The 17,746-nt window shown below is 46.6% G+C and overlaps 1 protein-coding gene across 1 annotated transcript in view; it reads right to left on the reverse strand.

The window, feature by feature from the left end:
• LDLRAD4 (low density lipoprotein receptor class A domain containing 4) overlaps positions 1-17,746 on the reverse strand; it is a 288,423-nt gene that overhangs the window by 105,168 nt on the left and 165,509 nt on the right. Inside the window, 1 exon segment of the mRNA XM_082639952.1 lies at positions 6,049-6,189. Coding sequence (XP_082496078.1) covers positions 6,049-6,189 — 141 coding nt within the window.

Genomic DNA, 17,746 nt, shown 5'->3' on the forward strand with positions numbered 1-17,746 from the left:
CCAATTTACTGGCCTGTCATGCGGTGAGCAGAGCGAGCTTGGACTCGGTGACAAAACCTGGGAGCTGGTCACACCCAAGTGCAGCAGAAGTTGTTCCTAAAAAGGTTCCGTGTACACAACTAGACATTTTAATTCATCCGTTCAGAATGACACTGATCACCTCTGAAGCGCTAGAGGGAACCTTCTCATTATTAAGAAAACTGATGCAATATGAGATCTACTTCCTGGTAATCACATAGTAAATGGGAGTTTCTCTTTATAGAAGTATCCCCACTAGTAAATGGCGAAAAAAGGGCAGAATTAGGTCATGACTGCTTTGCAACCCCCCAATGACTGATGATAATCACATAACAGGACGAGCCCCCCAATGTGGACAGCAGGACCTCAGAGTGGCTTCATTCACACCTGAGCCTCCCCAAACTTGGAGACCCGACCACTGACAGACAGGAAGCCTGAGAGGTGGTGAGCACACGTCCCGGGGAAGCGGGGCACAATCTGGAGCGTGAGACACTGCCACCAGACAGTCCAGACCTTCCACCCAGATCACGGCGGTGGGGGGGGAGGTCGGGGGTGGGGAGTGCGTGGCCCACATAGGAAACACTCCTCAGGGGACAGCACAGCATCCTGGAACAACGCTTAGGGCCCCTTTGGATCCTGCTTCAAACAAACTGTCAACAGGACAAAACAATTTATAAGACAGCTGGAGGAATATGAATGTTATTAGAGAATTATCGTTAATGAAATAAACAGAAAAAATAAAGGTCCGGTCTCTGTGAAGCCTGGTTGTGAACAGGTTTCTACATGGTTACGAACATGGTCCCAAATACACAGTGCTGATGTTCAGTGACTCGCTGTGCGGATGTCTCTGTACACTGTACGCGACTCAAGATGTCACGCTGAGGGCTTCCCTGGTGGCGCAGTGGTTGAGGGTCTGCCTGCCGATGCAGGGCAGGCGGGTTCGTGCCCCGGACCGGGAGGATCCCGCGTGCCGCGGAGCAGCTGGACCCGTGGGCCATGGCCGCTGAGCCTGCGCGTCCGGAGCCTGTGCTCCACAATGGGAGAGGCCACAACGGTGAGAAGCCCACGTACCGCAAAAAAAAAAAAAAAAAGATGTCACGCTGACACCTTGAACTCACAGTGCTGTGTGTCGACTCTATCTCGACAAAGCTGAGAGAGTGGATGAAGGAATAAAGTCCTGGGGAGGTGGGGAGCAGACAGCCAGACGTGGGGCACAGGGGAGCACAGCTCCGTGACAAGGAGAGTGCCAGTCCCTTTGGAAAAAACTGACGAAGGTGGGAAGAGCTGGAGAGCTGGTTTGGGAAGAAAGACACACAGCTCAGATTTTAATGTGCTGAATTTATCTTATTTGGTTGTTATTACCCTAAACAGCCCTGGGGAAAAAAAAACAGTTTCCTTCTGAAAAGTCCTGAAGTTAAAATCCTGGCTGAATCGGGGAACTTTATTAGCATCAGCTCATCTGACTTTGAGATTAGGTTTACTAGGCCACCAATGAAGAAAGAAGCAAAGAGCCACCAGTAATGGTGAGAGTGCCACCCTCTCCTCCCACACACACCCCCATGTCAGACCCCCTCATTCACTGGAGGTGAAGCTGTCACAGGGACCCCTCTGTGCTCCCCAGCTCCAGGGCATGACTCCTGAGCAGTGACTGAGGAAGGCCTGCTCTTGCCTTCAAAGCACATGGTTCCTCCAAGGCTGCTCAATGCCTGCTTCTCAGAAGCCAGAGAAACTGCTCCCACCACCAAGATGTGGCACAGGGGCTTCAAAGGGTAGTGGGTTTGAGGAGCCAAAGCCCAGTGAGGAGGGCCAGCATCACAGGCGACGGGCAGGCTGTGCAGCTAGGGACCCGAGATCCATCGCTTCAGTTACAAGGGCAGGAGGTGTGGCGTGACTGGCTCGCTCTCTGCCTCCAGCCACCTGCCAAGGCCTCACTCACCCACACTCCACCGTCCTTGGCCCTGACACCCAGCACGCCTCCTCTGTGAAGCCACTGTGACCACGTCCCAGCAGAACGGTCCTCTGTGGACTCCTGGACCACGAATTGCTGGGACCACTCGGCTTGGTAGCCTGTGTTCATGTTGAGTCGTCTTTGTAGAAGTGTTTTTTGGTTCCCCAAGCTGACTGTCAAGCACCTTGATAACAGGATCTGTTGTTCTGCATTCCCCAGAATGCTCGGTACAATGATCAAAGAAGGCACTTACAAACTGTATCTGTAAATATAATAATTTGCGTAATTTTATTTGTAAAAATAATAATTTTTCGCATAATTTGTATCTTTAGTGCTCAGAAGTACAATTTTTTTTTTTTTTTTTTGGCTGCCTTGGGTCTTCGTTGCTGCGCACCGGCTTTCTATAGTTGCTGCAAGCAGGGCTACTCTTCGTTGCGGTGCACGGGCTTCTCAATGAGGTGGCTTCTCTTGTTGCAGAGCATGGGCTCTGGGTGTGCAGGCTTCAGCAGTTGTGGCTCGCGGGCTCTAGAGCACAGGCTCAGCAGTTGTCGCACACGGGCTTAGTTGCTCCATGGCATGGGGGATCTTCCCGGACCAGGGCTCAAACCCGTGTCCCCTGCATTGGCAGGTGGATTCATAACCACTGCGCCATCAGGGAATTCCCTCAGAAGTACAATGTTTTGATGGAGGAAGAGAAAAGACATGGGAAAAGCCGGCCACAGTGTTTCCCTCTTCTGTAGAAAGATGAACCAGCAAGACGCTTTCCCCATGAAACACTCGGCACAGCCCCGTCCCCACATCTGTGCAGGGCCTCGGGGCCCACTGAACCAGGGCCTCGCCTCAGGCCACGGATCAGCAAGGCAGAGAAGCAGTGAGACCACTCAGGAAGGAAAAGTTTCTTACAGCTACTATAAGGGCTTCTATTATCATTAGCACTGCTGCCTTCACAAATGACAGTGACATTTTCTTTCTAACCTTAATTCATTTTAAATTTTAGCAAATATGAAATGAGAAAGAGGACCAAGACACCTGAGCCAGGGCGCATGCCCACAGCCAACAACACAGGCAGAAAACTGATTCCACCCTTCTTGAACCTAAGTGCGATCAAAGAGCAGAACACTGAGTGTTTCCCTTACTTGGGTACAAAGCAGATCAAGTAAATGACTCTTGTTCTTAGACAGGAATAAGGAGAAAGCACTCTTTGTTTTCTTAGAATGCATCAGTCTATAGACAAGAAGTCCTGTAATATTCCAAGTTCCCAAGGCAGGGAGGAAGTGGCACCCCCAACAGAGGTACGCCTGCTGCAGCCGCAGGCTGGTGGGCCCTGCAGACCCCCTCCCAAGTGGAGAGCATCCAAGCCCTACTGGGCAGCTGAGGGGGAGTAGAACAGCCTTTGCTCTGTGCTCTTGCCTGGCAGACCAAGGGAAGGAGAGTGCAGTCATTCGGTACCCGATCACCCTCCAGCAGCACAGAGAACAGAGCAGCCACAACAAACCCATTTGTGATGAGTGGCCCCTGAGCCAGCAGGGGAGCGAGGACTGTGGGCCAGGCCCAGCAAACCCCCTTCAGCTGGCGGCTCCCCAGCAGGCCTTCTGCAGGGGCAGAGGAGGTGGGAAATGCCCAGAACCTCTGAGGATGAACTCGCCTGTGGATGCCTGGAACCCATGCTCCACCTGAAGGAGGCTCTGCTGTGCAGACAGACGGCAGCAGTCACGGAGGTCCCATCCCCAAGACGTCCCACATGGCAAGCAGGGACGAAGACAGCAATGAGATGATGATGCAGACCACACTCTTCATGTGTGTTATTTCATGTAAATCCTCATAGCAACCTTATATGGCAGAAATTATTCTCATTTTGCAGACAGAGAAACTAAGCCTTAAAGGGGTTCAGCTGCTTCCTTAAGCTAGAACTAGAACCCAGGTTAACCTGAAGCCACAGCCCTCATCCTGCCCTTGGTCATTGTGTCTCCTGACTTTCTGATCTTCTTAAAAGACAGCACATTGTAAACAGCTTCCCATTTTGGCTACAAGGGCACAAGCCTAGTTACATCTGAACACTAGGGACCAATAGTTTGCCAACAGGATCTTAAGATTCCTCTATTAGGATACAACTGCTATATATAAAAAAAGATAAACAACAAGGTCCTACTGTACAGTACAGGGAACTATATTCAATATCCTGTGAGAAACCATAATGGAAAAGGATATATATATGTACAACTGAATCACTTTACTGTACAGCAGAAATTAACACAACATTGTAAATCAACTATACAAACTCTCGGAGCTCCTAGGGCAACGCTGAGCCATTTACAGATGTAACTGCTTCACCTAGCTTCTAAGCAAAATCAAAGTGTTCAGATTTTTAAAAATGAATGGAAAAAATATCTGGAAATCCGTTTTACAAACCAGGAAATACTGATGAGAAAGGGGAAGAGGCTGGGAGGAAGGGACACTGCAGGACTGCAGCAGTGGCAGGACCTATGTGAAGGGGAAACACCTCCGGGAAGTGCCCCTGGGCAGAGGCCAGAGGTGTGTCCTGCCTGCTTTTCACAGGAGCTCCAACCAGGCGAGACCCCATGCAGGGTCCTGATGTCCTACCCACCATCTGTTGTGTAAGCGTGTACGTTACTCAAGTCTAGAGAACACAAGTGAGACGTTGCCTCTACTCTGCTCTTCTCCTTCTAAGACCCCGGCTTGAGGCTGACTGGCCTGTATCAAGTGCTCGGTACCAGCCAGACTCTAAGTGCTTCCCATGGACCATCCCACTTAATCCTCACGCCCCCCATGCAGATGAGGCTCAGAGCTGCTGGACGAGGCCACGGCAGGCATGGCTCACTGAGGGGTCCCTTCCTCCCCTGGGTCTAGGCAGGCATACTGAGCAAGTTACAGTGTTGACGACCACAAAGGCTACTGCAGAGAACATCGCCGGAGGAAGCACATGGACTAAACACCAAGAAAGCACACAGCTCACCTTAAACTGTCTTCTCAAAGTATCGAGATGGGACTCTATAAGAACGCTCAATATAAGAAAATGCAAACTGACACAACAGAAACGACAGCACAATTAGACTCCCGATTTAGCAGGAATAAGTAGCAGGCTTAAAACTCACAGCTTTCCCCCAACATAAAAACACAGTGGGAATAGAGAAAACTGCTTCTCTTTTAAAATCCCCTCCCATTTCACATTATAGGATCAGTATTACGTAGTCTGATCTCTAGAACAAAAATTTTAGAATCTGTAAATAAAAACAAATATAACTTCTCACAATAATGTCAGTAAAAGTGGGGAGAGAAGCCACATGTTTCCTGAGATGATCTCAGTGGGAAGACCCCTGACGAGGGTCAGTGCTGTAAAACATCCGTGACCTCAACCCGCTTCCCTCAGCCCAGGAAACACAGGAGGCAACAAGCCACTTCCCTACGAGAAGTTTTCCCTAAGAGAAGTCCGGCAGTGTTTCCAAACCGCCTTCTTGCTCCTTCCTCTTCATAAAAGCCATGAGATCAAAAATGAATGAACTTTGTACTCGGATTTCACCTTCCTCCAGTTCAAGAAATGCTCACAGCTTCAGTCTGGGGATTCACACAGGGAAACATCTCACTCAGGTTGCTTTCCACCCAATATCAAATAGAAAAACACATCATCGCAACCTTTTTTAAAAGTCCCATATAAACTTTTTCTATTTTCTTATTTTAATTACTAGTTTAATTGTGGACCCTCTATGTACCTTTCTTTATTTAAAATTATTTTAAAATTATTGTTTAAAATTACTCTAAAAAATTCTACAAAACCAGTATGAAGAATACTAAGTCAATATATTATTTCTTGGGATCAGTCAGTGCTTCTAAGATAAGCAGTAGAAAGCCTCTCCCAAAACACAGGCCACTCAAAGTGGAAGGAACTTCTGACTCTCAGACACACCATATTTCTACCTTAAAAGAAAACATTCCCTTTGTGAAAACGCAAACCTCTTCTCTTAACCAAAAAACAACATCCTTCCCACTTCCCCAGGTCGCTGCCTCCTAACCATCCCCAAACACAACCCAACTGAATGATACCGAGGTGAGCGGGAGGGACTTACAGCTGAAGATGCCCGGAGGTGGATGTTCAGTCACCAGGAGACAGTTTTCTTCATCACTGTTGTCCCCACAGTCATTCTGTTGGTTACAGACCAGTGAACCAAGATACAAGCATTGCCCGCTGGTGCAGGTGAATTTGCACTCTGAAAAAGCACAATATAAAGCATGCAGTTGTCAATGCCAGCCTGATGCTCTTCAGCTGCTACTTCTCCTTCCCTATCTGTGTGCCGTGATGGTCTGGGCACTCAGTCTACCTGGAGAGCCCAGGGAACAGAACGCAGACAGGGACTCTTTCGGTAAGAGCTCAGGGGCACTCGGGGCCTGCCATACCTCACTCACCCCACGCCTCTGACCCACAAAATAGTAACATGATGTGGCCAGCAAGTCATGACTATGGAACTCTTCCTTTGCTTGAAAAAATCCTTGGCGGTTTTCCCCGCCACCAAGGATGAGGGAGCTAGTGCAGCAGCAGCCCGGGCGGCAGCAGGACTCAGGAGCTCAGGCTGGACAAAAGGAGGCTCATACATTTTATTTCCAACTTGTCACTGGATGTTGTGAGGCTCTGGGCAAAACATTTAACCTCACTGGTGTTCGTTCATCTCATGCCTAAGAAGAACCAGGTTTATTACCAGGCAGGCGCAGCACTGACTTTATAACATAAAACATGGGAACACAACGTGTGCCCTCTGCTGAGAAGCATCCGTACCAAGGGCCCGTAAGTGACTTAAAGAACAGGATGGAGCCCAACCCAATGCCTGTAGGCTTCACTGGGCATGGGATGTCTGCAACCTGTGCAAATCAGTATTTGAAAATGGAATTTACTTTTATAAGACAAAATAAATTTGCAAACTTAACACATTACTATAAATTTAAGCAATTAAGGATAAAGGAAATTACACAATTACATACACATGGGCGCATAAACATCTATGTATATCTTACATTGACTATCACCCTAATTCTGACCGAGAGCTTTTCCCTAGGAGCACCCACAGAAGCTGGTGGGATTCACACAGGACATCCCACTCAGTGAGCAGCCAGTAGAAAAAAACTCACAGAAAGTGATCAGGACCCCCACTGACACTGACCATCACAGCCTCTTCATTTCTCCTTGGTTTTGTCTGTCTAGAACATGGGTGGCAGGTCCTTTCCACTCTAAAATTCCATTATTCAAATAAATAATAAAAGGCTAGACATCAGCACACAAGACCTCCACCCACTATGCTAACGACACAGAGGGGCTGCAAAGAGAACCCCTTATCTGCAGTAAAGAGACAACTTAAATCCTCAGTATTTCTGCAACCCAGTGTGAAAGTGCCATCACAATTCTCTGTGTTCACATCTTCCTAACAGAGTCTAGAAAGAGACAACAACCACAGCCCTGACCTAGTTCAGACCCACACGTGAACACCCCCCAAATGCACATCCACAGCTAGTGACTGGCTGCAACGTCCAGGTGAAAACTCCGTGTGCTGACTGTGAACCAGGCCACATGTCAGGAGCTCTGCTGAAGCCCAACTCTGCTGCCATAAGCGGCACAGACTCAAATCCAGCTGCTTGAAATTACATTGATGAAGTGACTTTTTTTTTTTTAACTTAATGGAGAAAATGGATGTCAAGGAAAGAATTTATCTTCCTTTCCAAAAGAAATATTGGAGTTTGGATTACTACCCAACATGAAAAGGACATTAGCCAAAAACAGTACTCCTGATGTTATTGAAACGGTGATTGGAAAGAAGGGAACACTAACCTAAACTGAATCGAACTCCAAGTAAAAAGTTAAGCACCGCTGCGGTTTGAAAGGATCCCAGGTTAAACTCCCATGTTCAAGTTCGTGTGGAACTTTAAACGAGCGCAGAAACGAAACCACATCCACACTTCACTCTGATCTCAGCTTGTTTAAAGGAGACCCTGTCTAGAGTAACAAAATATTTTCAAGGAAATGAATTATGTGATTCAGTTATTCATACAGCCAGTATTTTAGCTCCTTCTGTGTTCAGTGCCAGGCCCAGAGACACAGAAACACAGAGATGAAAGAGCAAGCTCTCTTCAAAGGACTACAACACGAACTTTTGTAAATGTGAGCAGCAACTAACACATGTGCTCACTCCTTCTGAGGACCCATTTTCCTTCTTTGTGTCCCTCACAGTGAGACCGCTGCCCAGCGAGGAACAGGCCCTTGGTGAGTCACCTGTTTGCTGAATAAACATATGACCTCATCTGAGCCTCATAAGAACCCTGTGAAATTATTAGGGTAGATACTATTATTCCCACTTTACAGATGAGGAAATTAAGACTCAGATTAAGTGACCTGCCCATAATTAAACTGCGAATAAATGGCAAAATGCAGACGTGTGTCCAGGTCCTCCACCTCTGGTCTCAGGCTCTCTAATTGCTGCCTCTCAGTTTCCAAATCTGTTTTCATGAACGTGTAAAATTCATTTGTAATGAGGATGACATGTATGTGACAAAATTCTCAAAACAGTTTATCTTAAGTAGGCTTAACATTACTCAGAATGCATTAAAAAGGTATGTGCTTAGAAAGCTTTTAGTTCTTAGATAATGGAAATACCAACATCAACCCACTGAATTTCAATTTCGTAATATCTAAATCTTCTCAATGGTGAGTCATTAGCTGAATATCAAACTAAAAATCTCTCCATCTCACGGCCACTTGAATCAAAACAACTGAACTGAAATTTTGCACCAACTTTGGCTTCTTGATATATCTAGAAATATGCTATAATGTTATTAAGTGTTAAAGATTAATGCTAAAGCTGGAATGAAACTGCAGACCAGAGTCAAACACCTGTCCAAGGTAACCTAACTGTATTGATCGAGGCAGGCTTCCAACTCAGTCCTGACTCACCCTGCAAGATCATCTCTACCACACTTTCTACCCCAAAGCCCAGTGTGTTCAGACATTAGGGGTGGTCCCTAGTAACTAGGTTATTGTGATAGTTCAAACAAACTAAGAACCCCAAATGAGAGGCTCTAACCATGGCCGCCTATGGAATCCCTGGGCTGATCTTTCAACACCAGCCTGGACCACTGCGCTCCCTGGTGTGAGGCGTGGCCTGGATAGTGGGTGGTTCCTAGGGATCCTTAGACTGATTCTGATGGGCAGCCAAGAAAAGCCACTGCCTCATGAGAAGCAGAGAACTCATTCATATGAAGCCCTCACTCTAGCTAACAGTATTGTGTAGCTAGTATTGGAATATTTAGTTGGTATTTGCTAATTTACTTAAAAAAAACCTAATATCTTAAAATGGGCAGGTATTTTCACGACTCCTGGATATAGGGCCTGGTTGCTATAACTTTGTACTGTCGATGGGATATTTCAGAAACTTTGGGACCACAGGTATGACCCGCAAACTACACTTTGACACGATACAGAGCCAGGAAACATCCTCAATGAAATAAAACAAGTCAGAGAAAGAAGACAGAAGAATTTTTCCAAATGTTTTCTTTTATTTTGTCCATTCTTTGTGAAACTTGTTGAGTATTCCTGCTAAGCAAGAAGTTGAAGGAAATCAAAGACTGTTAACATCAGAAACATTTTGGTTACAAATTCATGGTGATTTCAGATGTATAGTATTGGAATAGAATATAGAATCAACAACCAGGAACCAGTTTTTCCTGCAAGAGCTATATATTTAATTTTAAAATTTGTAATATTTAAATAATTCCTCTTCTTTAAAGTCAGGGTTTTTAAGGTAAAGAAAATGGCATTCCCTTCTGCCATAATTCTCTATTTGATTTTTTATTTTAAAAAATCTAGAATCAGCAATAGATTTTACAATCACTTTATTTGCTTTTAGTAATACAGAATTTTCTCCAAATTTGGAGAATTCTTTAGTTTCTCTACACTCCTACATAAAGCTTCTGATGAATTTCAGTGACTCTGAACTGTCACAGATTCATAAAATTCTAATGCTGAGAAGGCCCTAGAGACACAGTGGACCGTCCTCTCAGGTCACAGATGAGAGAATTCCTGACTCACCCAAAGTCAGGGAACAAACCTCCTGTAATGGAACTTAACACCCACAATTTCTACCGAATTTGGGGAAAAACACTTTTTGTCCTAAATGTCATTCCTATTAGGTACAAACTAATACTAACCATTTGGAGTACACCATGTGAAAAAGGAGAAAGGAAAAGAATGATTAAGAGAATTTCCTTTGTTACTTTGAATTTTATTACCTTTGAAAAAAACAAACAATTTTAACAGCCCTGAAAGCAGGAAAGAAATGGAATATCCTAGAGTGATCTGTGAATTCCAAACTTTTACACACACAAAAAAAAACTATATTAAAAAAAGTTTTAAGGACCAGTAGCTTAACAATTTGAATATTCTAAAACTAAACTTGGACAGGGGTGAATACTCAATCTTGACCTGCAGGAGAACAAATCTGCATCTCAGAGGCCAAAGTTAATCCACTTGGTAGAGTCAACATTCTATTAGTTAAAAGGCAAAAAAAAAAAAGGTACTTGAAAGTTGCTAAGAGTAAATCTTAAATGTTCTCACCACAAAAAAAAGGAATAGTAATTAGGTGACATGATGCAGGTGTCAGCTAACCACTGTGGTCTTCATTTTGCAATATACACGTGTGTCAAATCACGTTGTCCACCTTAAACTTACACAATGTTGTGCATCAATCACATCTCTATAAAGCTGGGGGAAAAGGCAACAAAAAGTTGTTCTCAGTTTATCCTATGCCCTTTTAAAAGCCTTAGTTTTCACAGATATGACCTCAGTCACAAAGTAATGCAGCACTGCATCACAGCCGTAGAATCAGCCTCTTTTGTGAACAGGCAAAGCGGTCCATGGCAGCTATTTCTGTGAGAGTTCATACAGCACCATGGGCTCACTCAGCTCACATGTCTGTCACTCACACACCAGAAAACTGGGAATGATTCTGGCCCCAACATTTCTGATGTTAAATCTAGAACTTGCTCTCAGTAATGGGGCCTTCTTAATATACTTACATTGTAGATAACAGAGACTAAACTTAGCTGCTAGGGACCTATAAGTGAAGGACTAATAAGGTTCTAAAATTAGCACAAATAATTTTACCACGACCAATATAAGTTTATATTTCCTACTATCGCGATGACAATACTTTTATTGATTTATTCATACACTGCCTACTCCCCTGCAAGGCACAAGATTATCTACCATAAAAGCAAAGTTGCGGGCTTCCCTGGTGGCGCAGTGGTTGAGAGTCCGCCTGCCGATGCAGGGGACACGGGTTCGTGCCCCGATCCCGGAAGATCCCACATGCCGCGGAGCGGCTGGGCCCGCGAGCCATGGCCGCGGAGCCTGTGTGTCCGGAGCCTGTGCTCCGCGACGGGAGAGGCCACAGCAGTGAGAGGCCCGCGTACAGCAAAAAAAAAAAAAAGCAAAGTTGCACAGAAATGAAAACAGTGAGTAAAAGCCAAAAACCACGACCTAGAAATGCAGGGGATGGAGGAAACCTGTGACCATAGAGAGCTCTAGTGACCGGTCACTAAACCCAGCTCCAAGCAAAGGGGCTGCCGCAGACGGGTGGAGACCAGAGGCCTGGCAGCGAGCGCTCGCTGGCCCACAGCAGGAGGCGCTGCAGTCAGTCGGAAACAGACTTTCTCCTGCTTCTCAGACCTGAGAGGATCAGTCACTCTTTTTATTACAGGGCGCTGTACAACACGGAGGTCACCGCGACACCAACTTTGTCCAAAAAGGGAAAAGGGCTCCTCAGATTGTTCTTTCCTGTGTGACCACCTGTGAGGCTGGAATATTAGACTGGTTTCTATTGAAGGAGCCAGAATGACAGGGTCCAGAAAGTAGCTATTTAGCAAATTACGAAGATAAAGCTTTGAGACTCTTCAGAAATGAAAAGTTAATCCTTAGGGCTATTCATCTCAAATGTCAGCTTTTGACACTATGTGAAAGGCAGAAGGATGATAAATGCATGTTCTTCTGCAACATTTTTCAACACAAGGAATACATTTTGAGTAACCCGTAAGAGACTCAATATCTCACATAACATCAACACTGATCTCCACACACATCTGAGGAAAGAGGTCTGAGACACTGTGGGTGCCTCACCTGGCATCACTAACAACGTGCTCCCCTCACTCAAAGATGGTGCTGACTTTGCCGGTCATAAATTTGAAACAAAGGAGAATTTAATTTGAAGGTTTACATTCTATGTAATGAATTAAATTAACAAGCACTTAATAAAAGTCATATCTTAAGTAGTGTTATTGAAACCATAGTTATCCTCCAGAAAGATGACTGTGACATGATAAAAGGACATTTGCCCATATAGTAAGATTAACAGAGAAGAATCTCCCATCAAAGGTAGTAATAAAATTTTTTTAACTCAATCCATTTTATGATGTGGCTTATCACTCTCACTATGGTGCTGAAAACATTTTTAATGTGTCTAAAATTCTCTAACAACCATGAGTGAAAAATGGGCCTTTAAAAGTCCAAGGTACTTTGGCTTTAGACTTCCAGTCTTAAATTATCCTTTAGAGCAGCTTGAAAAAATTACCCAACTTTCATCAAAGCACGATCAAGTATTTTAAAAGTCAGTAAAAGTCCTCTAGGACTTCAATTGGCAAATAGCACTATTTCTTTTCTATGTTTAAAGGCACTGAATGAATGAATTCTTTTCTATGTTTTTCTGTATATAAAATGCGAAGAGGGGTTCTCAATTAGCTTTTCAGAACAGTACTGGAAGCAGGTAAGAACCACCTTAAAATACTCTGCGGAACAAAAAGGTGTATCAATATATGCAATGCACATGGGAAAATACTTTGAAAAGACGCTGAGCAAAATACAAACAATGATACCTCTGGGTGCTGGGATCATTACTAATTTGTAGTTCCTTGTGAGTTTTATGTATGATTTTATAATCAGGAAAATAAAAAGCCTATTTTAAGGAGGGAAATCTCTGTGAAAACCAAATATTTGTAGAATTCTAAATCCACCATAATGAAGTACCTAACTCCCCATGACGTCATCCAAACAGAAATCCAGACATACAGCTCCAGTCCCAATATCTCAGTCACCTTTCAGCACGAAGCACATGTGGGACACCCCCATGGGCAGAGCAGCAGTAACAGCACACACACCAGCTGGCAGTTCCCGCCTGAGGACCTGCTGGGGGAGCTCTGGGGGACGGGGGGCCAGTCCCATAGAGCCACAGCCCACAATGTGGAAATAAGGCTGAGGGCCAGATGTGCGGTCATGGAGCGCCCTGGACACCCTGCTGAGGACCAGGCCCAGTGCTCCATCTACAGGCTTTAAGTAAAGGCCTCTGAACAGGATGTAACCCCACAGCCGTGAGCATTTAATGCACACCTGTAAAGACTAACCCTGCACACCCCACTCAATACAGCTCCACGGAGCAGCAACAAGAGTTCTAAGCTGTCCAGTGACATACACGTTTGAGGTGCACGGCTGTGAGGACCACACCCAGCCTGCAGGACCCACCTAGATGGATGCACAGGTGTTTATGGCACAAACCTGGACCCCAAGGGGGAACCACAGGGGTGAAAGGGTGGCATCGATTCTCAGGTACTGCAACCGCTGAGCTTCGGGACTCTTCCCCTCAAGCCACTCTTTCATTCATTCTTTCACTCAAGAGTCCTGCACTGCTCTAGCGAGAAGCATGGCCACAGGTGCCAAGGACAGAACAGACAGTCCATTGTCCTAAGACTGAGGAAACTGGCTTCTCCTCCAGCTCTTAAACTAAATATTGTGTTTATCCTCAGGCAAGAACAAGAATCTTAACCTCTAAACTCCTTCCTGGTAAATGTGGTACCTGGATTAAAGCAGTAGTTCTGCATCTTTCCCTGACAGCCCCGGGGACCCCTTGAGGACCCAGGGTCTCCAGCAGGAGGTGGGTTGCAGGGTCAGTGAGGAGTCCCTGCAGGATTGCTGAATCTGTGTGCAGGGTAGCTTTCCATGAGATTCCACTGGAAAACAGCATCCCCCAGCTAAAAAATCTGAAAGCTACCTACTGCCTTTAGTCCTTTCAGTTCTTAGGATCCATGATTCAAAGAATTTTAAGAAAGAAATTTTATTTTATTTTATTTTATTTTATTTTTATTTTTTTTGTGGTATGCGGGCCTCTCACTGTTGTGGCCTCTCCCGTTGGCAGAGCACAGGCTCCAGACGCGCAGGCTCAGCGGCCATAGCTCACGGGCCCAGCCGCTCCGCGGCATGTGGGATCTTCCCGGACCGGGGCACGAACCCACATCCCCTGCATCGGCAGGCGGACTCCCAACCACTGCGCCACCAGGGAAGCCCAAGAAAGAAATTTTAAAGAATAAAATTCTACTTGAGCCCTTTGGTACTTCTGTTGCCCACTCTTGATTATTCTAACGATTATCCAAATAACAGGTGCTTTTAAAGTTTCTGAGTTCTGGACATTTGGATACACACTGAGTATCAATACCACCTCTAGGGGATCTTTCACATCAGCCTTACAAACACGCTATAACCTCCCCCACCTTTAAAATAAAAATGCTTTGGGCCCCACTCTTCATGTCTCCACTCCCAAGGCTCAAGCATGTAGCTATGCAGGCTTTGGCTCCATCATTGCGCACCCCCCATCACCGCGCCAAAACTGCTTCTCCAGGCTGCGAATGACCTCCATGTCATTAACTCCAGTGCGGCCACGCAAGCCGCATCTCGCTAGACCCACCTTTGACAGCCGGCCACTACTACCGCCCGGAACCAAGTGCTTGGTGGGTACAAGGACACGTTCCCCCCTCACCGATCCGCCTCCCTCCCTGACTTGCTGCCCTCTTTTCTTGGCCATACACCCAGGCCCTGTGGTCTGAAGCCATCCAGCCTCTCCATGCCGATGACCACATGTCACCATCCCTCCAGTCACCTGATGGCATCTCCAGGTGATGTAACACACCTGAACTCACCACAGCCAAGCCCAAAGCACCGTCTTTCTGTGCCAGCTGGCTCTGCTCACAACCCCCCATGTCTCGAGAACACATCCCCCCAGCTGCTCAAGGAACAACAGTGCAGTCACCTGCGACTCTTTCCTTTCTCTAATCCAGCAGGAAATTCTGTTAGCTTCACCTTTAAAATATGTCTGGAAACCGGCCCCTTCCCGCCATCTCACTACAGTCAGCCTGGTCTAAGGGCCAACACCGCTCACCTGGATGACCCCGACAGTCTCCTGACCAGCCCCCCAGCTGCTCCCCGTATCCTTTCCACCAGAGTCTGGTCCCGAGAGGGGACCCAGGACGACTCTGCTCAAAACTCTCTAATGGCTTCTTCTATTTCACTCAGAGGTTAAACCAGGGTCCCTACAATGAACCCCACACAACCCCCCATCAACAGGCCCCATCCACTCCCTGGCCTCTCCTGTCCCCGAGTTGGCCCTGGGCACACGGGCCTCCTCGCTGTCCCTTGAAAACACCCGGCTCACTCAGGCTCGCTGTTCCTCTGCCTGGAACACTCTCTCCCGAGGAATCTGCTACGCTAATAACTCCCTCACTTCCATCAGGCCCGCGCTCAGACATCACATCTCTGTGGGCTTTTCTCTGGCCACTCTGTTTAAAGTTGGATCCCCTCCCCAAGACTCCACCCTTACTCCTGGCCCTTCCTATCTGCTTTCCTGCTGGATTTTTCTCCATAGCTCTCTATTTCCATCTAACATTACATCTAATGACATGCATAACATTTCTTACCTTTTTTTCCCACTAGAACATGAGGGTGGGTAGGGATTTTTGTCTGCCTGGTTTTACTGATGAATTCCCAGAGTCTGAACAGGGCCTGGTATACAGTAAGCATTCAATAAGTATTCGTTAAATAAATCAATGAGCAGAAGTAAAAGCTTGTCGGGAAGCTCTTCCGGGAACCCCAATTTACTACTGCTATCCCTTTGAGTAAGAAAAGTTTTCTCTGCACATATATCCTCAATAGGGAGGGAGGGAGAGAGAGAGAGAGAGAGAGAGAGAGAGAGAGAGAGGGAGAGAGAGAGAGAGAGAGAGAGAGAGAGAGTGTGTGTGTGTGTGTGTGTGTGTGTGTGTGTGTGTGTGTGTACACATATGAAAAATGAGGTAGAAAGAAGACAAAAAGATGAAAATAAAATTCAAATCTATCATTAGCAAATTACACGAGAATTTTTAGAGCAAAGGGTTAGTTAAAATTATTAGCCAAAATAGATCTTTAATTACCTGTGGTCTTCATTGATGGAAACAATCTCTCTCTAGTTGTCAATGTCATAAACGTTTAGGCTTTTTCCCATCTGTCCCTTCCCCATCCTCTGGCCTAATTCCTAAATCACGGAGTTCCCTCTCAGGGCAACCCGTGTGTTCTGGCTGAAGCACTGGCTTGTCTACCCAGGAAGCAGCAGCCCCTCGCACACAGCTGCCAGCATCCTGAGAGAGAGTTGGGTGTGGGCACCGACCCCCCCGCATGTCTTACTTTTAATTGCCACAAACAGGCTCAGGGGCCGAGGAGCAAGGCGGGTGTTTAGGATTCACAGCATTGCTGACCCTGCGTCATCCTCAAGGTGACCCCACCTAGCTATTTTTACTATTTGGGTGAAAACCGCCTCACCTTCTTGCCTTGAGCCTCCAGCGGCTGTCTGCCTGGGGTCCTCCAGCTGCCATCAAATTCGCCCTTTACGAAGTTCCCTTCTTGAAAATGTCCACCTTTGGAGAACTCCACAGAATCAGACCTGGCTGCCCAAGTGCTGCATGAACCCCCGTGTTCCCTGCTGCCTGAAGCCAACCCAAACAAGGTGTGCAGTGGTATCCTCGTGCTTTCTGATGGACAGCATGGCGCTCTACTGCGAGGAGAACTCCCCTGCCCCGTTTTGTCTTATTTCCTCTACTGGTTCCCTAGAAGCCCTTCTTTGTCCCCTCAGATAAACTTCCTACTTCAGGCCTTATTCAGCCCTCCTGTTCCCCAGGAGAAGCTGACGGCTGCATGTTCTTGATGGCGCCCTACCCAGCCAAGTCCCCAAGCTCCCCCACCACACACGGCCCTCAGGGATGTTGGTAGACAGAGCTGTCCCTTCGTCCCCCAAGGGAGACTTTCAAATACTGAAAATAATGGCCTTTGGTTTCCATGACTAATCAAACTCCAGGTCAGGGATCAGTGTGGGTGGGAAGCCACTGCCACACGCCCTGAATGCCACACGTTAGAGGGAAGAGGCTCCCTTTGGCCCTGCACTCCACCCACCCCGCCCATGCTCACTGCTTTACTGGAGAAAACAGTCTATGTCTGATGATCTAGCCCAGGTTAGAATCCCACATTCACAAGGACAAGACTTTTGTGCCCTGAACATGCTCATCTGAAGCCTTTCATAAAGAACTTTTCTTTACAGCACCGTGGGCCAATCTAGGATTTCCGGAACCCCTCTGCCCGTCTCCCCAGTAACCAGAGAGACTGCTTCTGGTAGAAGACATAGGAGACTTCAGAACAATCTGACTAATAATCAGGACCAGGGTCTTAAACCCGCCCTCCCCAATGGAGAGCACGTGCTGGTAACATTGTTACCTTCTGAAATTAACAGCCCACCTGACTTTCTGCTCACCTCTCCCGACGGCACAACAGCAGGGGGCCTGTTCCATGGGTGGTGTGACTTGACACCCAGGACCCAGAGCTCTGGGCATCCTGCTGCTCTTGGTCATCTGGTCTCAAATCTCCTCCCGCCGACTGCCCTCCTGGATCTG

The sequence above is a fragment of the Mesoplodon mirus genome (genome assembly GCF_964341445.2).
Source record: "Mesoplodon mirus genome assembly, chromosome: 13".
Taxonomy (NCBI): Eukaryota; Metazoa; Chordata; class Mammalia; order Artiodactyla; family Ziphiidae; genus Mesoplodon; species Mesoplodon mirus.